General features: G+C 41.0%; 1 protein-coding gene across 1 annotated transcript in view; it reads right to left on the bottom strand.

Annotated features, from left to right (window-relative positions):
• The window catches only part of plxna3 (plexin A3), a 44,983-nt gene that overhangs the window by 6,347 nt on the left and 16,088 nt on the right, over positions 1-22,548 (bottom strand). Inside the window, exons 6-27 of the mRNA XM_088402298.1 lie at positions 22,026-22,208; positions 15,252-15,392; positions 15,072-15,172; positions 14,057-14,180; positions 12,953-13,103; positions 11,490-11,589; positions 11,303-11,417; positions 9,545-9,745; positions 8,209-8,305; positions 7,212-7,402; positions 6,994-7,142; positions 4,772-4,892; positions 4,502-4,638; positions 4,257-4,427; positions 4,082-4,175; positions 3,217-3,336; positions 1,942-2,061; positions 1,733-1,876; positions 787-1,021; positions 566-708; positions 320-475; positions 67-167 (exon numbers count right to left, since the gene is read on the bottom strand). Coding sequence (XP_088258424.1) covers positions 67-167; positions 320-475; positions 566-708; positions 787-1,021; positions 1,733-1,876; positions 1,942-2,061; positions 3,217-3,336; positions 4,082-4,175; positions 4,257-4,427; positions 4,502-4,638; positions 4,772-4,892; positions 6,994-7,142; positions 7,212-7,402; positions 8,209-8,305; positions 9,545-9,745; positions 11,303-11,417; positions 11,490-11,589; positions 12,953-13,103; positions 14,057-14,180; positions 15,072-15,172; positions 15,252-15,392; positions 22,026-22,208 — 3,095 coding nt within the window. The remainder of the gene's footprint in view (positions 1-66; positions 168-319; positions 476-565; positions 709-786; positions 1,022-1,732; positions 1,877-1,941; positions 2,062-3,216; positions 3,337-4,081; positions 4,176-4,256; positions 4,428-4,501; positions 4,639-4,771; positions 4,893-6,993; positions 7,143-7,211; positions 7,403-8,208; positions 8,306-9,544; positions 9,746-11,302; positions 11,418-11,489; positions 11,590-12,952; positions 13,104-14,056; positions 14,181-15,071; positions 15,173-15,251; positions 15,393-22,025; positions 22,209-22,548) is intronic.

Genomic DNA, 22,548 nt, shown 5'->3' with positions numbered 1-22,548 from the left:
AGAAGGTCAAATCGGGAGCGGTTGGACTGCGAGATCACATTTGGAAGCGGTCAGTCGCTCACTGACCTCCTCAGCAACAATTTTGGGTGGTTCCGATTCTCCAAGTTCTTCTCGATAAGATCCGCCAGCAGCTGCTTAAGGACCACCGTGGCGTACTCCATGCGACCCTGATGCAACGCCACAAACGTTAGCATAGCAACGGCGGCGATAGCCCTAAATTCAAAACGCTATGGTGTCGTTGTGTGCTAGCTACATGCCATGGCAGATTATGATCCCTCTTTGAGAAAATGTGATGACTTTAAGATTGAGGATGTGGTACCTGTAGCGCTGCCATCAGCAGCGAGGCCACGTTACCACGGTCTCGCATGGAGAATGACCTCTGAGCCTCCAATGTATGGATGAAGGTCAACAAGAACATTTTATTGTTGAGAAGCTGACTGAAGAGTCGCAGGGCTTTTTCAACGTTGGCCGGAGACTGAAATACACACAGTCATACAAGTCATCAAGACAACAACACTAAATGTGCTTTTGTAAACAGGCTCATTAACTAGCTCATGTGACATACGTCTAACTCCTTGAGTACTGGATGTTCTTCTATTCCTGGGAACATGACTCTCATGGTATAAGTGCGATATTCCAAGAAGGGAATCTTGACTCCGTCCATGTCGTTGGTCAATTCCTGAATGTCAGTCTGAAGCTCGGCAAAGGCTACACAATACAAACACACGCATCAATGTGACACATACACCATAAGTGTGTGTGGTGCTTGTGCGTGACTGTGCGCACCCTCTTTGCACTCCAGCGCCACCCTGCTCTCCAGGTTGTCCATCTGTAGCTGAAGACGCTTTAATGTGCGGTCAGCATCCCGCGTCTTCCGCTTATAGGCAATCAGCACGGCGATGATAGCGACCAGCAGCACGCCGCCACCCGCGCCAATTCCAATGATGGCTGGCAGCGTGAGGGCGCTGTCCGAATAAATGTGCAGCGTTCCTGGAGAGAACTCCAAACCTCCAACCAGGATCTACGAGAAATTGCAGCTCAAGGTTTAGGGCAAATGACACAAAGCACAATGCAAGCACAATCCCCAAATCACAATTGACTTAAATGCTGTGGAATTAAAATGACACACATTTTTTTTCCTTACCTATCCTACCTAAGGTCAACAGCTTGATATTGGAAATTGTCTGTGGAAGGCATCGGGCACAATTGCTTATACATTACCTCTAAAATACTCACTTTTCAGGAGTGCCCAAAACAGGGCTATTTTAGGATTACAGTATTAAGGGTGTTGACTGTTGCAGAGAAAATCCAATGGGGGTATTTGTTAGGTCCAGGGGTGGAAGAGATTGGTTGGATAAAACTATTTTTGAGGAAAAAAGCGTACTACTGTATTCTTTAGTTTTTGTTAAAACATAACATTTCAGCAAGGTACTTTATGGTTTTAACAATGCTCTAGCTAAAACAGTACAAGAAAGATATGGAGAGTGTTTTTATTCACTTCCTCCAGATGTGTGGGCTCACCAATAATATAGATTTGCGAAAAAAATCACCACATTGCCACATATTGCCAGGATTCCTGACGCCAGCAATATCTAAATGCTTGCAGTGACTTGGAAATGTTGTCATAAAAAATGAAAACAAAATGCAAAGGATAGGTCTGAGTCTCTTGGCTGTGTGGTGCCAAAACACACTCAATGGAATTGTTGCTGTGTCGGGTGGAGGGCTGGCTCACCAACACGCGTTGTTCTCCGGTCAACTCCGGCGAGTCACAAAGCAGCTGATGTTCCGAGACCGTCAACAAGCATGGAGACTCGCCAATCAGAACGGTGTAGTTCAGACGGTTGTTGCCAGGGGCAGCTGGGACCAGGTTCTTACCCTGCACAGAGGAGTGGTTCATACATTGTGGTGCACGTCCGGACGCTCTGTGTTGTTGCTTTTTACCTTGAGGATAATGGGGGAGCCTGGCTTGACCTCAAGGATTCCTGAGATGCCCAGGGGGTCAAAGGTTGGGTTGGGGTAGTGCGTGAAGATGGTGGAGTTAAGCACCAGCAGAGACGATACCTGACATGCAAAAGTCATCGCACACAAAAAAGATAAAAAAAAGAATGTCAACAACATCCATAATATTGATTTATCAGTGGAAATTTTGAACATTTGTGCTAAAAACTAAAGCTTTATTATTGAAAATTAACAACTTGTGACTCCAGTCTTATTTAATTTTCCATACTATGTCCACTTTAATGCTCAGAAAAGACACGCCTTGTTGTCCGTGCAACGTTATTATATTATTATTGCAATGCTTCATTTTGCCTGCGTCCGCGACGTATAATTTTTGTCATGGGACGCATACTTTCAAATCAACGTTGCATCCAGAGGACTGGAAGTTGATTCACGTTAGGCAATTTAAACCAGCAGAGGCAGGATGCGCTCAATGCGCCTTATACTCTTTGGCTGCCTTAGTCAATCACGTTCTCACGTTCACTTCCGGGTTTGTCGGCTTGAGTTACTGCAGTAAATTACCACAGCTATGCTTATGCTACTTTCACGCAGTATTTTTTATATCGTTCGAGGTAGGACGCTAGGCATTTTATTAATATTAGTGCTATTTATTAATACATGTAATATTTGAACGATTGATTTGAAATAAACCACTACTACTCGATGGCAGTTAATTTCAAATCAGTCAGCTTTCAAAATATTTTTGTGCATTTATACTATTAACAAAACTGTTGATATAATATAAAAAAAATGCTATTTACCAAAAGATTTTGATTTTATACATTTTAGAATCCTCATTTCAAAACCGGGATATTTTGGTTCAAGGTTATCATAACGTCAGATTCTGATATCGTCCCATGCCCACTCACAAACATTTTAAATAATTAATTATGTTAAAATTGTGACTTATAATTCTCCCAATATGCACATAGATGAAAAAACTGGAACACATTTCATGCTTTGCACATACTGTGCAATTTAAAAGACAGTTTCCCTTTTTTATTCTCTTGCAAAGCAGACTGAAGTTGTGTGATGATTCTTTGCACATCAATAGATTGAAGCAGAAATTAATTTTGATTGAATTGAATCACAAAGAATCAAAAATCGACGCCATACATTTCTGTCGGGACCCATAATTTTTTAGTATTGTGAATCCCGGGGTCCCAACACTCTCCTGAGGTAAAATAAGCACTGATATTATTAAATTACACACATCACCTGATCCAAGATGAAGCCAAACTCATCTGCATGCAGCGCCACCTCCGGTGGATTGGGTTTGCCGTAGACAAGGCCGGGAGCCAAACACGTCATGACGCTATCATTGACCGCTGTGCAGAACTGAGGAGATACACCATAGGAGGATGCTGTAACTATTATGGTGTCATAACCATGTGAACGTTTAATTGTGTGATATCATAACCATCTGATGTCTTAACGATATTCTTTGGGGCAGACAGGCGGGGATACCCTTGACTGGTTGTCGGCCAATCGCAGGGCACACAGAGACAAACTACACATTCTCACAATCACATCGAAATGTGACCTCATATCCAGATAATGTCAAAACCATGTGATATCAAAAAATGTGGGCATAGCCATGTGACACTGTCATGTGATGCCACAACTATGTTATGTCATAATGTGTTTTTGAAGCAATGTGAGATTATAACCATATGATGTCATAAACATGTAGTGTCAAAAAATGTGGTCATGTGGCCAGGTGATATCAATGTTATGTCCATATGTTTTCATAAAACATGAGACATCTTAACCATGTCTGGTCAAAAAATGCAATGTCGAATCCATATGATATCATATCTATGTGTTTACATCACCATGTGAGGTCATAACTACGCAGTCCCATAACTTCTCGTAACCATGTGGTGGCATAACCACCAGAGGTAAAAAAATAAATAAAAGTGTTGTTAGTACAATGTGATATCCCAATCAGGTGATGTCATAAGCATGAAAAAAAACGGTGCGTACCAAATACTATGTCTTTGTACTCATTTGAGTAACCCACAAAAAAATGATGTGCACCACTGGTTACGACAAAGTATCATGACCATGTGACTGATCTTACGTTGTTGGTTTCCACGCCACCATATTTGGCTCTGACTTTGGGCTCCTGGATGGTGAGCAGGTTGGTTCCTGTAACCGTGAGCACTGTGCTTCCACTACGGGCACAAATAAACAAAGGGCGGGATTCAGACCTCTCTGCTGTGATCTGTGGACCGTGAAAGCGGGCGGAGGCCTACTTGAGGATGGACCAGTTGGGTTCTATAGCGGTGATGGTTGGGTCCTCCGTGTATGTGTATTTGATGTCCGAACTGGTCACTTCCGCCTTGTCAATCATCAAACGGATGAGGGCGGGACCAACTCCTGACTGCGAGGCGGGAGTTATGCAGACCACCTCCCGATTGATGCGTCTGGATTAGGATAAGGATAAAAGGAATATTCCACTCTGACGGCTGAGGGAATAATTTCTGTTTTCATGGCTTACTTGACAAACAGACACTCGTCTTTGTCGATGAAGACTGACACGCTGCTGCCGGCATCCAAGTTCCGACCCGCTACTGTCAGTCTGGTTCCCCCGGAGACCGGACCTCTCTCTGGACGAACGTTGCTCAAACTGGGACTCTGAGTGAGTGAGTGAGTGAGTGAGTGAGTGAGTGAGTGAGTGAGTGAGTGAGAGAAAGAATACACATCAAGATTCTGCTAAGCACTCGCAACAATAAATGAGACAAACGTGCAGATGGGAATAAAATCTCACCACAAAGGCATAGGCTTGCGTGGACATGGTGCGATATTCAGCGCTGCAGACACCGATACACAACTCTACCGCGCCGCCAGGAGAGTGAGGCAGGAGTGCCTCGGCCATGTCGCACACCACCCTGCACACGCATGCACACACAGACACCACAGTTAGTTTGTTTTGGAAAAACATTTGAGAATAACTCGTCACAGGTAATTACAGGTCAGTAGCTCACTGAATAATTGAAAAATTAACCATATATCACTCACGTCAATAGCTAATACTAATACTAAAACTATCATACTAAATATGTGAGTCCATCTATCCATCCATTTTCTATCGCTGCTAATCCTGGGATGGACTTCCGTTGGGACCAGTTGCTGTCAGCCAGTTGTCAGCTGTTCCTTCTCTTTGTGAGATCTGGGCAGTGATTGTCATTTATACTAATATGCCCAAAATTAGTTATTTGTTGGTCCAACTTGTGACTATAAATAACATGCTAGCTAATGTTAGTTTTTATCTTCAGCATGTTATTTAGTCTTGCCTTGTATGTGTTTAGCTCGTAAGCATTTTTTTTCCTTTTGGGAAATGTTAGCATATGCAAATGTTTTGTATTGATAATCATACTCATTTGAATCAAATTAATGTTTTGCATTGAAAGGAATATAATTTATAACTGGAATATCATTTGTAACTAGAAAATGTGCAATTCCTGAAGAAATTGTGTGTGAAGGCGAAAACGCTGCAGAGAGAGGCGTTGAATGGTGGAATGATGTGGAATGTTTGAATGGCTTGAATCTGAAGTATTCTGAATATTACAAGGTTGGAACGGTTTGAAAAGGCCAAATAATGTAGATATAAGGAATACAAGATACAAGGGAAAAACATGGAATTGTGGGAAAATGTTGAATTGTGGGAAGAGGGAAATAGATACATGGAATGGTGGAAATCAGGGGACTCGATTTAAGTTGGAGCGGTGTAAATCGGATGAGTAATTGTGAAGAAGGAAGGTTACAAAGTTTTGGTTGAGAACGGTGGGAATGAATGAGGAAGTATGGGTAATAATATTAAAATAGGTATGAATTATTGGAATGTGTGAATATTAGTAATGATGAAAATGTGAAAGGAATGGATTCAATGATGTCTAAAATGAAATGGGGATGCTTCAAATGTGTAATGTTGTATATGCTATTGGGAATGAATTGTGAATTATTATAGGTGAAAAATATGGAATTATGGGAAAATATTAATATTTATGAATTATCCGAAGGGTGGAAATGGTCCGTAGGCGAAGTGAATCAGTTAAATGTGTAATGGGGAAGCTCAAAATCTGAAATGTTAAATCTCCCATTAATGAATAAAGCAGATGAATATATCCCATTAATGAAAATGAATATTGGAATATTGAAGTGAAAATATGGAATTATGGGAACTATTAAAATGCATTAATTATTGGAATAATGGGTTGAATGAATGATAGAGTGAAATATTATGAATGTGAAATGGGAAAAGTAAAAAATGTGAAATGTTAAATGTCCCATCGGGAATGAGCGGGGAATCTTCCCACTGAAAATAAATTGTGAAAGATTAAAGGATGAAAAATATGGATTTTGGGGAAAATATTGAACTTCAAAAAGTTTGAGAACCCCTGCACCCCTGTGCGCGGTCTCTTTCCCTTTTCTAATAAACATGTGATCAGTCCGGCCCTCGGCTTGTACACATAACCAAAACTAAAGGAACCCATATCAGCGGCTCAGTCGAACATTGTTAAACCTACGGTGCTTCCAACCAGTTTTGTCAGGCTGGATCCAGCAAATTTGGGCTCAGTAAACACAGAAGCACAAACTACTATAGTACATCAGCCCAGCGGACTGCGAACCTGCACATTCTCCTACCAGCACAGTCCCCAGAAGCCTCTGCCTGCATTTTTTCATACATTCAAAGTTTTACAACAGACAGCACCGTTAAAATTATTCAGCAGCATTGTTGATGTCTTCGTTCACGTACTGTAAATTGTGAATCAAAGCGCATAGCTGTAAGTGGTTTACCATATTTTTAAGTGAAACAATGTTTTAAATACTGTTCAAATGTTTGTGGCGCATACTATACAGAGTATGTGTGGTTTAGAGTAGACTAGGGTGTTATAATATTTTCTAGTGATTACTTGTGGAAATTCGCAATTGGCTGTAAATCACTATCCACTCCAAATAAAAGGTACGCTTGTTTTTGTTCACACTGACCTCTCTGCGCTGATGTAGAGCGAGGGAACGGGGTTACAGCGAACACCAGCCACCTGCACATGCGTGATCTCCTTCACCTGCAGGCCCAGGTTTTCTCCTTCGATAGTCACACGAGTCCCCCCCTCGCGAGGTCCCGTCAGAGGAGAGATCTGCAGGATACAACATTTTGTATTGGCAGGTGTTGGGGTGGAGCCTAGGTAGCGCATGAGTGCTCCTACCTTGTTGATGCGTGGGTGGCTGCAGCGCACGTTGTGGCGTCCGTGATGCATCCAGCTGTGCTCCGGAGCCGCACAGTGCTGACGTAGTACGCACTTCCTGCTTTCAGCGCACCAGCCACATTGGAAGGCGGTTGGTGCTTTCAGGCATTGGCCACAGCTGGAGCGTTGAGCTTCGCACTTGTACAGCAATGCTGAGTAAACGTAGCCACAAGAAAAAGGGAATGGGACAAATTGTTGAAGTCAGAGACAAATAATCATAAATTATTGTATTATGACTTGCTACTCAGCATAATATAATATAATATAATATAATAAATCGGAAAAGCATAAAGCTTAATGGACACACAATTAAAAATATGCAAAAAGATTTATATAATTAATCACCATTTACAGTGGGCCCCCGGTTTATGAACCCCCTGTGTTACGTATTTTTCATCTTACGACATTGACCGCGGCATTTTTTTGGTCATACGGCCAATTCGAGTTACGAGCCTAGCCGCTGAACGGATTAAGTTCGTAACACGGGGGCCCACTGTATTCCTCCAAGTTTACAAATGGTATTCAGCATTGTGAAAAATATTGTGCTTGTGGAATAACAATTAAGCAGGAAAAGCCACCTGTTTTTTGCTATCTCACAGGGTGGCCATTTTGCCATTTGCTGTCGACTGAAAATGACATCACGGTTGCTCAGGGCTAACAACCAATCATGGCAAGCTGAAACCGTCATCGTTTGTTACCTCAGGTCTGAGCAACTGTGATGCCATTTTCAGCCGACAGCAAATGGCAAAACGGCCGCCCCCTGAGATGGATTTGAATGGGTGGATTTTGCTGCATAATTTATAAAATGCAATATTAATCAGAATGCTGTTTTTGGACGAGTGGGGGGACGTAGAACATATTTCAAGTCATTCATCGATAGACATAGACAATTTGGGCATAGGAAAACTGATCAACGTCAACAAGCGACAGATTTGGAATGTTTAGGAATCACACATACCTTTCATGGACACTGGCTTGTCAATAAAAAAGTCTCCATCCCAGACAATGTTGAAATCCACCGGAAGATCAGCTGCCTCTGTTCCTTCGTACCAGTACTGCATCGCACAAGAACACACAGAAACTTTGTGATGTGTTATGTGTGGTACAAATTGTGCACATGAAACTATCACATTGCAAGCTTATTTACACTTTGTTATACCGGAATTGTTTTATAAGCTCTAGTTTGTCTTTTTTTGTTGTTTTGTTTTGTTGGTGTGATAGAACTTTGTTTGCATTTGAGTCTATGTCTTTGTGCAATGATTCAGTGTGCATGTGCCTAATGCTCCCATTACCATTAAAATCATCCAGCTGAGCCCACCCATCAGCCTCAGTACACACGCATTCTCATGAGACTTGTTATTAGAGACCAAGCAATGAGTTATCTCTAATCAGGACTTATGGTTGTTGTGCTTTGCTAGAAAATAAAGTCTGATTTCAAGTGAACCTCACACACACACACACACACACACACACACACACACGCACACACACACACACGCACACGCACGCACGCACACACACACACACACACACACACACACACACACACACACACAGCTTATCTACTGGTTTGGTGACAAAAGGACAAATGAAGGTCACCGAGCTGAGAAGATTGTGTGTTTCAGTCAAGAGGTGAAGCGAGCTGTGCAAGACTGTGGGGTATGTGGGGCTTTTATTGTAACATTTTCGAGTGTAGTAGGGCTTGTGAGTGGGACGCGGTGTAGATACTGACACTGCAGCACAATGACACACTGAAATGCCGGGGTAATCTTTTTTGAGGGAAGAAAAAACTCCAAAGGCTTGCCTTTTTTGCTTCAAGCATGTGTAGACATTGATGTCTAATTGTCTATATTGCTTCATTGGCCAAACAGTCTCCACATATACAAAGCAGAGCAGGTTTATTGCAAACCAACGAGGAATAAACAACCTGAAATAGGCCTGCCGAGATCTGTCTCGTTATTTGACCCGTTTCCCTTTACCAAGAAGTTCTTTGAAAAGATGTTGGTTTTTTTTCTTTTATTTACTCGTTTTGTCAAAACCATCTGCTATGTGGTTGTTAGTATAGCATGCTAACATAGGTGCTACTTTAACATACAATTTATGCCTATAAGTAGAACTTGCATTCATATATTGTGTCCTTATGTCTGCTAACATAAAAAAAATAAAAGCAGCAAAGTCACTCAGTTACTTTTTTAAAGTATTCAGATTGCCTTTTCAACATAACTATAACGCTGGTGCTGACTTAATTTGAGAGAGTGATTTGGAAGTGAGCCAAACATGCTGGGTAGCCTTACCGAAGTGTTCTGGCACTGGATGCAGGATGAGTTGAAGCGCACCGCCGGGATGCGCTGGATTTTCCCCTGGATATGGAACACGCACTCGTAGTTCTTCTGGCCTGACTGAGGCTGCGGTAGGTTGCGCGCTCGTAACGTGATAGGACGAACCAGACCAGCTGGCACCAGGATGTCGGATGTGGGCAGAATCTGAGGACAGCCCTGTCAATGGAAAGTCACAGGATCAGCAACATGGCGGCTGTTTTAAGTATTAGCATTACCAGTTCACAGTAAGGGTAGAAAGGCCTTCTTCATTTGTTTTAACAACAAATCGAAAAGACAATAGTGTGAGCCCGGGATGGAAAGGTTTACTCAAGCGTCGTAACATATACCGTAATTCGCCAAATATAAGACGCACCTATGTATGAGATGCACCCTTAATTTTGGGGTCAAATTCTGGTATTTTCTATGTTACCATGTATAAGACGCAACACTGGCAACAAAGCAGTTGTTATCCTTTTTCCTGACAAGGAAAACAAGGATGGATTCGGACAGTGATTCAGGCTACTTGCTTCTTTTTTTTTTTATTTTAAATAATGCCATAACAACCGCAGTTAACAGAAAATTAATGAAGTTATAAGGACATTAATCCTTATCATACATGTTTTTTATTACTAATAGTTGGCAAAAGCATCTAAGAGATGGAAAATGATTGTGGAAGAAAAAAAAACACTTGTATCTGACAATTTTTGTTGCCATTTAACTAAAAATGTGATAATCCTTTCATTTTGATCACTTTCATCTTGATATCATGACATCTCATCTCTTGTGTGAGCAATTCAATTGATAGTTTTGACTTTGTCACAGGCAATTCATTTTTTACCGTGCCAGTTGAAAAAATGCCAACAAATGACAGACTTAAGCTTTGTGAGTGACTGCAGGAAGCATGCACGCGCACACACTGTCAGTTTTTCCTCAAAGGAGGTAAAGCATTAATTGCCTTGTGATGGACAGAAAGCCCGTTAGCACCACAGGAAGAGGACTCGACCACAGCATGCTGCAGTGACTGTGGAGAAATGCTTGAAAGGGTCACTCCACTTATACACACACGTACAAAAGTGACAAAATACAAATACACACACCCATCAATCAAAACATGCATTTTTTGTAGCATGTCCCATTTTAGGGCCATAGGTGAGCTGCAGATGATATCATTTGACTTCATAAATACTGGACACATACAGAGAAACAACAGAATGGCTGAGATTTAAAAAAAAAAACGTGATTAATTAAAGTAGCATTTTAATTTTGCTTTGCACATCTTAGTATTTTCTCAGTTGACTTTATGATGTAAAGCTGCTTTGACCTAGAATGACTTTCAGGAGTTCTCAACTTTTGAGAAGTCATTAATACCAAGCACGGATACTACGGATACAGTTCGGAGGTTCCGGGTTCAAGTCCAGCTTGCCCCAGCCTTCCTTTGTGGAGTTTGCATGTTCTCCCCGTGCTTGGGTGGATATTCTCCAGAAGTAATGAGGGATCACTGTTCTTAGACAGTTATCCTCAATGTAGATGTCATAATGGCTCTCACTGTTTTAGGTTGCTGACCCCTGACATAAAAAATGAGGCAGATATCCTCACCAGTAGTGTTCGCATAAATTTCTAATTAGTTGTTTTCTCCTTCTAAAGGATCACACGCAAGCACACACATACACACACACATGCACGCATGCAAACATGAGGCTCTGCTGAGCAGGCTTAGTCCAAGCTACATTTTACCTGGGATGTGCTGACGCGTCCCTCCAGAAAGGAGCAGTCCTCCAGGTTGTTGGTGCACATGTGACGATATTTACACCAGTGACAAGGAAACATGCTGCCAACACAGGAAGTGCATCTGCAAAAAGGAAGTGGAGACGCTATTAACAGACAAAGAAGACAAGAACAGAGTGGACGATGTCAGGCTTACGAGTTGAGCACAGAGCAGTTGTAGAAGGTGAAGTTGGTACTAATGAAAGTGCGCCTTGTTTCACTGGATCGAAGACTGAGTTGGACGTCTCGTTTCTCTCCTGCCGAGACAACACCGTGGGTTAGTATAGTGTGGTGAGTGCTTATTTGGGTCTGTGAGGGGCCGTCATAGACATAATTAACTCATTCACTGCCCTTTATGGCTAGAGATGTCAAAGATCCAGTGAATGAGATGGATGCATTTATTTAAAAAACTGAAACACACACACACACACTTTTGAAACGCTCACACATACTGTTGAAATGTTCTTGCACGACTACTGAAGCTCTCACATTAACAAGTGTAACACTCACACAAGTGCAAGGTTGTCCATCACACTAATTACAGGTTCACAAACACTACTGAAAAGCATTGACAATCACGTAAAATTTCCACATACACATACAATGATACTAGAAAATGTTCCCACACAAATATGTACACATTTTTCAAACAAGAAAACTAACTCTACAAGTGAGTGAGGGACACAAATTGCTGACACATTTCCACACACCACAGAAACACTCTCACAAAAACAAGAATACTTATACGCACAACTGAAACACTCTCGATGACTACTGCAAGACTATCAGGGACAGTACTGAAACACTCTCTCACACAGAAACACAGACGCACACACAAATTAAAAGCTGTCACAGACTCCAAAAACACACTCTCACTACAGAAAGGCTCTCACACAATCAAGTCAAACAATGATGAATCCCAATCAAATGTGAATAAAATATGCTCACACTCATTACTGCGGGGTTTCAAGAATGGTATTGGAATGCTCTCATTAACACAACTGAAAAGCTCACGCACGATTGAGTCAAATGTTCTCTCAAAAAAAAAAAGCTCTACCTCTCTTACACTCTTGAAATACACAACTAAAACACTCTCACATACTACTAAAATCCCCTCACCTAAGTGAAACACACACTAAAAAAAGACTTTCAGATGCTACTGAAACATAAAACCAGATGTATCTTGCATCCATGCTACTGAAGCACTGGCACACTATTGAAACACACTCCTACTACTTAAATGCAATCAACTAATATTTCTTTTACACATTGCTGACTCACTCTCTGACATGAACAAAATAAGCTCACAAGATTGCAAATACTCACATTTTAGTGAAACCCTCACAAACAATCTCCTAAAACACAGTCAAACACAAACTATTAACCTGTTCTGACACAATCAAGTGAAATATTCTCATGGACATATGTAACATACACTATTACTCAAACAGTCACAGACAAGCAATACTGAAGCACACTCACACAAAAACAGAACACTTTCACACTCATAACAATAAAAATATGTATTTTAGTAATTTTGGTAGGGTTAATCCAAAATAATGTCCAGATGGCCCCCCTTTTTGTGTGTTATGTGTGAGTATGTGTGTGTCTGTGTGTCACCGTAGGAGTGTAGCGGCAGGTCTCTGAGCGTAGGCGACATGCACGTCACTTGACCATCGACCCCCACCTCCGCCGAGGTTTCGCTGATGTCCTCGAAGACGCAAGACACACCCCCCAACAACGCAGGCACATGGTGGACTCGTACGCTGAGCTGCACACAGACATTGTCACACTCCATGACATTATGAAGTTCAACAGTAAATATGCAGATGCCCCCTTGAGCACTGAATTGTACATTAACGCCATATACTGTAGCATAGCTGACAAACTCCAGTCCTCCAGGGCCGGTATGCTGCATGTTTTGCGTTTCTGTGTGATTTAAATGATCAGGTTGATTTTCAAGCTCCTGCTTAGCTTGCTGATAAGCTAATAATTTGAATCAGGTGCGTTGCAGAGACACCTGGAAAACATGCAGGACACCGGCCCTCGAGGACTAGAGTTTGACACCTGTGTCATACCTTGATTAGCTTGAATCAGAAACATTGGAATTATTTTTATTGGCCATTTGCGTTAAAAACACACAAAACATTTGTCATGTTACCAAGAGGTGGCGCACTCAGGCTGGCTCTCATGGGACTGAACAATGCCCTTTCATTCTTTTTGATCATTATAGCATAATTTTGCCATTACAATTTGCTGACATTGTGCCTTCCATGTATGTGCAATGCAATGTGATTTACCAGTCTCCAAACAAAGAAGTCTTTCTTATTGCACAAAGTTGCCATGAATGTAACTACTCTTGATTGTTTAGATGCATAGTTAACTATTCTCATACTATGTGAGTTCCCACCAGAAATATCTGACAGAGCAGTTAGATGGGAAAGTGGGACTGATCGTCTCTCTCGTTTCATGGAATTAGTAGCTATCAAATATATATCAATAACTGTAAATAAACATCAGCTGACCAAACGTTAATGCTCTTTTATTCAGAAAACCTACACTATATTTCACAGGGGATCATCAATGAAAGAAGGTTGAGAACCACTGGTTTACAAGGCATATTTTCCACCTCCAATATGGTCGATGCACTGACAATATTGCAGCAAAAGGCCAAACCAGACAAGCCAGGGTCAATGCATATTTAATGTCCTTGGTGGGACGTACTTGCGTTGCCGGGGCAGTGACGGACATGTTGCTGGGGATAACGGAAATGTTGACACACTGGTCCAGCTTAGTATTGAAGTGCTGAGGTTCTTGCCACTTCTCACATGCTTCCTGTCTGGAACACCTGGAGGGGTGACATGAAATGACTCATGAGTGCCCGATCATGTTCGTGTTGTTATAGACCACAAAAATCAACACAAATGGAATACCACTTTTATGATACTCTTCATTTTAAGTGCGTTGTTGCCATTTTTGCGGCCTCTGTAGGTAATTAAAGACAAATGCTACATTTTCATTAACTCTCTTCCAGAATAAACATAACATTTTGCAGGGAAGCACACATCAGCAACACTGCGGTATTGTATGGAGTGATGGCAAATCCGATGAAGACTGAATGAGTGTAGCCATTTTTCTTCACAAGCACAGAGAAGGGCTCTTTAATTTTGAAGGCCAACTTGATTGATGTTACAGCAAAGAGGAAATGTCTCCACCTGGACTCTTGACATCAAAGAAACTCACAAATGGTGCATGTGAGTGTGTGTGCACATGCTCCCATGTGGCATCATTAATGTTTCTATAAATGCCCTTCACGAACACATGCAGGCAGATTATCAGAGCCAGTCAGAAGCGTCAGTTGTTTGCGGCAAATCCAGTATCACCATAATTTTCATTCCATCCATTCCATTTTCATTCCATCTATCCATCCAGAAAGAAAAGATCTATGAGGATGGAAGGCAGATTAAAAAAACAAACAAACAAACAAAAATTTTTCCAATGGATTTGAATGTGTGGCAACCATAGGTTGATTTTTACTATTTGTGAGATGGCACGGTTTCTATCCATCCCCTGTAAATAACTAGTGTTTACTGTATACGAAAAGTAATAAATAAAAACAACAAATTTTAGGGGAAAATGTAACAAATAAAGGATTCCTGGACTCTTGATGAAAATGTTTTTAGCAAAGAGAACTTGCCCATTCTTTTATAATAGCATGTTATCACAGTGTATGTCTTACTTGTTGTAGAGGACACACCATCCACAGTGAGGGTCTCCCGACGATAAACAGCCTGAACAAGACTGATACTGCTCGCATGTCTCCACCGGAAGTCTGGTCACCTGAGACAACGACAAGATGGCCGTAGATGTCAGATGCGTGTATGTGGGCGACTATGCGTTCCTGCATGTGCATTCACACCTGTCTGTCACTGAGCAGGTAGATGTAGAGGTGGTCCGGACTGAACATCATGTCTCTCAGGATGGGCTTTCCTTCCACCACTGTTACACTTTCATACAGCAAAGCATTGTGGGACGGCGGCGGTAGTCCATCTACACGGATCTAAAACACGCGCACACAAACACATATACAGACACACATATTCAGAAATTTAGCATGCATAACATTCAAATGCTCTCTAAATGGTTAATGACAAGTCCATTGCTTGTCTACTACACAACATTGACTGGTGACATTGACCTATTCTGCGGGAATCTTTTGGGATTCAGAAAAATGTCAGTCTTTAGTACACACATACTGATCTTTGGACATAATTTGATTATTTCCCCTTCTTATGACCAAAATCAGCAAAGGCCCAAGTGTGGGATGTCTAAAATTTATCTAGTGATTATCCTTCATAATGTGGGTGTTTACAGGAAATTTTTCTTCCCTGATCTGATTAACGGCTTAAGTGGGGAACACGCATACCAATATTCAGTTCAATTTTGAGCATTATCCCTCCCGGATGTGCTTGGACAAACATTCACGTTAAACCTCTTAAATATTTCCAATGTTTGGTTGACATGTTAATGCCTACAACAACCGCGACAGTGGAGTAACACCTGTGCTTGTAGATTACTTTTTACAAAGCCCCCGGGGAAAGTGCCTGCCCCCCTCCACTCTCTGTGGAGACCCTAAATAAGATCATTATCCAAGAAAATGGTAGAAGTATATCTAAAATGGTTTTCTTTTCAGCATTAACAAAAATATCAATATAAATAAAATTTTAAAGCTTCAAAGAGTTTAAATTAAAAAATCATGCTAGTCCTTATTTATACTAGAAACGTTTCTTTCTATATCAAAAGGTTCTGTTGTTTAAAAATAACTCAATAAATAATAATACATGTAAATTGACCTGGAACAGAAGCGCAGGAGCACCAATATCTTAAACCGTTTAATCTGACGAAGAGGGTATAAAACTGTTTATTTTCCTAAATCACATGCATCATTAATGCAATTTATATTAGAAATGTTGACAATACTGCATTTTCAAAAGTTTATAATGTCATCACAAACTTTGACAATGAGAGTGCCACTGCACCACCTGCTGCCATGGATGTGCAATTACACTTCACACAGCAAAAACAAAGCCTGTTTGTCAGGGTCATCTGCACCCCTGGGGCGTTACCCTTCTCTTTGAGAAGGACTGAGTTACACAGATACAATAATGGTTCGTCCAGATATTTTCCTCATACCACGTAGTAATGGTCCCCAATCACTGGACCTTGGCACACAAAGATGTCAAACTCTAATTAATAAGCAACAATGTTAAGTTGGTTATGCTGGCCCGCAAAAAGAAGGTACTTGTCTCAGCACAAAAAGGTTGGTGACCCCTGCTATAGGTTGCTTGTACAGTATATGAAACTGGCATCATTTTGGCTTGTAAAGTACGTTGGCTTATACTGTGTCTGTACGGATATCACAAAATGATGTCCCAGTACAGTAAAATGAAGTGTTATCGTCTTTCACTCACAGGAACCCACACCTCGTGTGATTGTGACCCAAAAAAACAAGACAGATGAGGCTGAGCGGTGTCTATCATGGAGGGGTTTAGCATGAGGAGGGATGAAAGTAGGGAAGCAGGTGAGCGGGAGGAAGGAAGGAGAGCAAGAGGAAGAAGTGTGTGTAGTTGTCAGTGTGTTAATGAGCTGTCTGCTTGTCGTGCATTTGGTCTTAATTTGAGCTGATGAGCCCCCCCACCACCACCACCCCACAAACACACTCACACAACAGTATGGAAGAGGAGGAGTGGGCTTGAAAGTAGGACACTGCAGCAGGCAAGAACGGTACACGTTCATGCTCACACACACAAAACAAGACTGCACGCACAGATGCACACAAACATTTGCATGTGCGCTTACATACATTGGACACCCAAACAAACAAACACACACGCACACACACACACAAAAACACAAATCCATACACTTGCGCATACAAACACAAAAAACATGTAAGTTAAAGAAAAACACTCAAACACACATACATGTACAGTATATGCATGTGTACACACACACATGCATACACACAAACCTACAAACACTAAAACCAAAAATGTAAAAGACATATACACACAAACATGATCTCTATCTCTCTCTCTCTCACACACACACACACACACACACACACACACACACACACACACACACACACAAAAATGGAAAGAAAAACAACAACACACAAATGTACATCGCAGATGATATGACACTGGAGTTGCCACCCAATACACCCACCCAAAACCCTATACACGTGGCCCCTACCCATCCCCCCACCAACCACACTCATTCAAGAAGAGATTCAGGAAGATTTGACCTTTCACCTGGGACTATGACTCAGACCTTTAAACACACGCTCAAAAACGCCCACGCACTGACATATGAACTTTAACCCCTAACCCTGTGACAATCTGTGTGTAGTGTGTGTTTTTGTGTATGTGTCTAAGTGGCCTCTACCTTACATGCTGTAATGTCACTATAATGCTTTGGAAACCCGCGGACAGGGTTCCATCTCATCCATCCATCCATTTTCTAGAGCCGCTTACCAATTGCATACTGTATATACTGTATATTAATTTGTGTGTGTGTGTTGCATATAACTTCAAGGTCATGCTCAACACTGAGGGAGAACAAGCGTACACTGACACCAGGATTAGAGTTAGCCTTGTAGTCTATAGCAATTTCATCGACTCTGTTAGATGTATAGGTAAAAAAAAACTTTAATTAGGCATGGCAATAAACACTATGAACACTTTGAAGCAAGCACAAAAAGTCATCGTCTTGAAAAACTCAAAATGTATTGATATAGCTCCTGTTGGAGATGTTGGCTCACTCAAAAGTGGCGGTCCGATTTTTTTGGGTGGGGGGTGGGGGGGGGTACAACCTATTGAGAACAAAGTAATTGGAAAACTTGGAATGTTTCTCAACAAAGTCAACTTTTTTTTTAAGAAAACACATGTGGTGCAGGAAACTAACTGAGGGGAAACAATTTATATAAATGGGAATTTTACATTATAAATTGTTTGATGGATACAATTTTTTCAATTAAATTATTTTTTTGCACAATTGAATAAACAGTCCTACATACATATAAAATAAATCAGTAATCCTTACAGGGAAAACAAAAGACAAAAAAAAAAAAACAACTGCATTCACATTCACGATAGTCATGATGAACACATTAGAAAAACATGAATGGATATAAACAAAGAATTCTGTGTGTCTGTGAGTGAATTTTGCTGACATACACACACACTACACATTGTTCATTGAGCCATTAGAGCCTGAGGGAGGAAGACGAGAAGGAGGAAGGCCAGTGAGGGGTGACATGGATGGGGGTGTCTGTTAAGCTTATTAGCCCATTCCCATTCCATCCCCCTAATACATACACACACTCACAGACACACACACAATAGATAATAGCAAGACCACCAACTGATGCTTCCCATCCTCCAGTCACACAACAAATATGTAATTTTCTCTCATTTTCTTCCAACTTCCTTCAGTAAGCTGGAAGCATTTATATCTCGTATTTCCCTAATAGCCATACGACCTTTTGTGAAGTTGTTTGTCATCTGTGTGTAAGATATGACTGCCATAAGAGAATTTTTTTTAACTCTCATGTTATGTCGCAGGGTAAATATGAAACTGGAGAAAAATTAACAGGCCCTCATACGCCCTTCTTCACACCAAATTACAATTCAAATTAAAATGACAGACTTCCTTTTTCATTTTATGCATGGATCCTTAATGCTTGGAAATTTTGATAGAGATGGTCACCCTATTTTGTTTCATTGGGTCATAATGGTGTAGGTAACATTCTTTCCACGGTGCGCCTTTCTTGCCATTATTTTGTCAACCACTAATATATCTTAATTGTCACCAAGGCACGTAAACTTGCAAATTAAAAAAAAAAAAAAAAAAAGAATTTTCAGGCATGTTGAGGCTGGCCAAAAGTCAACATGAGAGCCACCGTTGACCCCAACATGTCATCATTACTATGGTAACCTATAGCGAGACGAAACATGATCCAATGTGAAGAGTTCTCAGTAACACATCCACAAATTCTTTCATCGTCTCCATAGCAACAGCATAATAATTAATCCTTCTCAGTGTTTGTGCGAGTGTGTTTCAGCAGGGAATTCAAGGAACGCTAAGTTAGACACTTACAGAGACACGATCTCCTACAAACACAAACACACACGCACAATGGGAACAGGAAACAATGTTAGACACAAAGAGGTTTCTGTCAAAAATACAGACATTCACATATACACACAAACACACACACACACACAAGCTTCCATCATAACCATGATAACAAAAATCCCATTCATCCATCTGTCCATTTTTTATTGCGCTTATCCTCTATAGGGATGCGGGTGAGCTGGAACCGATCTCAACTGACTGCGCAAAACACAGGGTTCATGCTGGAATGCGCACCAGCCAATGTGCGGCACTTTCAAACAAACAAATGAATGGTTTCCAGTCAATGCTAGAGGGCATACAGAATGGACAAACCAATGGACTGGTCGCCAGTTAAAGTAAAGCAAATACGGATAAACAGTGGATTGGGTGTCAATCAATGTCAGAGCAGATACTAAAGAGTTAGACGTCAGTCAATGTCAGAGCCGATACCTACAGCCTGAAGACGGCTGGGATAGGCACCAGCAAGCCAGTGACCCTAGTGTGGATAAGCGGCTATAGAAAATGGATGAATGGAAATACATTGAACAATTAACTAAAAAAAAAAATCCACCAAAAACAGAGAGCATTGAATACACAATGCCCCCCTGTGTTAATAATGTCAACACAGAACATCCCTGGAGTAGCGAGGATTGTTTGCTGAGATATTTTATTGAACGAATATGATCAAATGATCAATCCGCAAATTACAACATTACAGCCAGTCACGGATTTTAACTGAAATGCAAAATATCTGTCAGTTGGATCCAGCCAATTAGACCTGTGTAAATTATCCCACTACTACCTAGGGAATTTTTTTTCATTTTCATTGAAGCTACCATGCTAACTTGTTTTACAATGTGGAAGGAAAACCTTTTTTTTTTTCTTTACATCAGGGAAACACACACGCACACACACACACGAATACAACAATAATAACAACAATAGATTGGCCTTGTGGCACTATGGTGCTGCCAGACTAGTAGTATGCCACATTAGTGCGGTGACGCCATCCACGATACTAGCGTGTGGCAGGCACACACTGGTTTCCTCCCATGTTCACATTTAGACTGGGTGTGTCATCCCACTGACCACACGCAGGCACGCACACACCATGAAATGCTTAGTTTTCTATTCAGACCACACACACATTTATGGCAGTGTGTGTTTGTATGTGTGTCCTGCGGGATGAGGTTTATGGATTTAAAAAATGGTTGTCGAAGGACAGAGAGGGATGGAATGAGCAAAAAGGATGAAAAAAACTTATGCGGGTGTGTGTGTTGTACGTATGTTTTTGTTTTTTTTAAATGAAAGGCGTTTACTGCATCCAAGGGCACAAAAATACACAAAGAGATACACAGTGCTGTGTAAATGTTTGTTAGCAACCAATAACTTCCCGGTGCACGAGTCACATAACCATGACAGGCACATCATAATGCTGGTGTTATACATCAATCAAATAGACAAGACAGTACATACAATATTTCACCTTGGTTACCCTCTGCAAACACAAATGCATGTTTGTGCGAGTGTGTGGTCAGTACATCGTGTCACTCCTCTAGCCTAAGCTGTTTGTTTTGAAAAGACCAGTGTGACTGAGTGCACGCGCATGCACACACACACATGCGCAAGCACACACACACACACACAAGCGCACAAAGTCAGCAGAATACATGAAAACTTACTATCTGTCCATCAAATCACATTTACTTAATTACAGTCTATAACAGTCCCATGACAGTGAGACTACCATGACAGTGATGTCTTGAGATATGACGTAAACTCATTCTTTGATTATGTTCATAATTAAAGCACTCCTGTTTCAAGTCATCTTTACTCATGGAAATTAATATGAATGCTAATAATCCATTATAGCTCTCCCCAAAAATATTTTAGTCATGTTTTTCAAAAGAAAATGCCAAACTGTAATTATGTTCAATACTTAATAAAAACATACAGCAAAACATACTTAGAGTGGTAGTAGAATTTAACCATACAAGTTTCTAATACAAGTCTCCCTCAACTACAGTAAGTAACTTATTAACTATAAGCATCAAAACACTGTCACATGAATTCTATACGATAGCCCAGTTAACGGTGTTTCTTCTTCTGTTAGCATTAAGCTAGTGGACCTAAAGGCAGAGTAATGCTGTTGGTTTATGTTTAGGTTGGCAGAGTAAACTTGAACTGAACGTATTATTAGAAGAGTCTTTTTAATTTTAAAAATGTGCTTACTATGCTACACTGCTACTTCTTTGTCACAATATAGTGCCCATGTGACAATTTTATGCTCCCAAGTCAAATCATAAAACAAACACAGAAAAATCTTTGGGAATTTATTTCACAGCTATATTGCTTAGCTCTTTTTACTAGTGTGGTTGGAGTTCATTACATTCAACCCCACCCCCCCAACATCACACACACGAACACGCACACGCACACACACACACACACACACACACACACACACACACACACACACACATGCACGCACGCACACAAGGAAGGCGCTCACCTTCTTCAGCTGGCCACTACGTGTCCCCACGAAAACCACCGTGTGCTCGCCATATGTGTATGCAGCCACGGCACCCATGCCCTCGGTGCGGTCCTCGAACAACGGACTTCCTTCGATGACCCGCAGACCCCCCAGCGGCTGATTCAACACCAGGCCGCAGAAGTCGTCTCCAATCTGCTTCGGCTGACAAAAACAAGTTTTTAGTAACACACAAAGGCCCTTTAACAGGAACACGTGTTGAACTTTGAAACGTGATGTCTACAAATTCTTGGGTATCTGGATTCCTGATTACTCAGCAAGTGTCAAATTAAGCGACTTAGCCAAGGTTTTATTACTTATTCCAGATACGTATGTGTCTAGGAACATGGGTGCAAAAAAGGCCCTTCTATGCTAGCCTAAAGATCCATTTGACCATTTGACAATATAATAATATAATTTGACAGTATAATTTGTTAACCAATTAGAGAAACGGCCTGCCATTTTAAATGTATTGTCATAGCATCAGTTTAAAAAAAACAAACAA

Source organism: Hippichthys cyanospilos, chromosome 2, assembly GCF_059441005.1.
Source record: "Hippichthys cyanospilos isolate Australia breed blue-spotted pipefish chromosome 2, RoL_Hcya_1.0, whole genome shotgun sequence".
NCBI lineage: Eukaryota > Metazoa > Chordata > Actinopteri > Syngnathiformes > Syngnathidae > Hippichthys > Hippichthys cyanospilos.
This window is presented reverse-complemented; position numbering and strand designations above follow the sequence as displayed.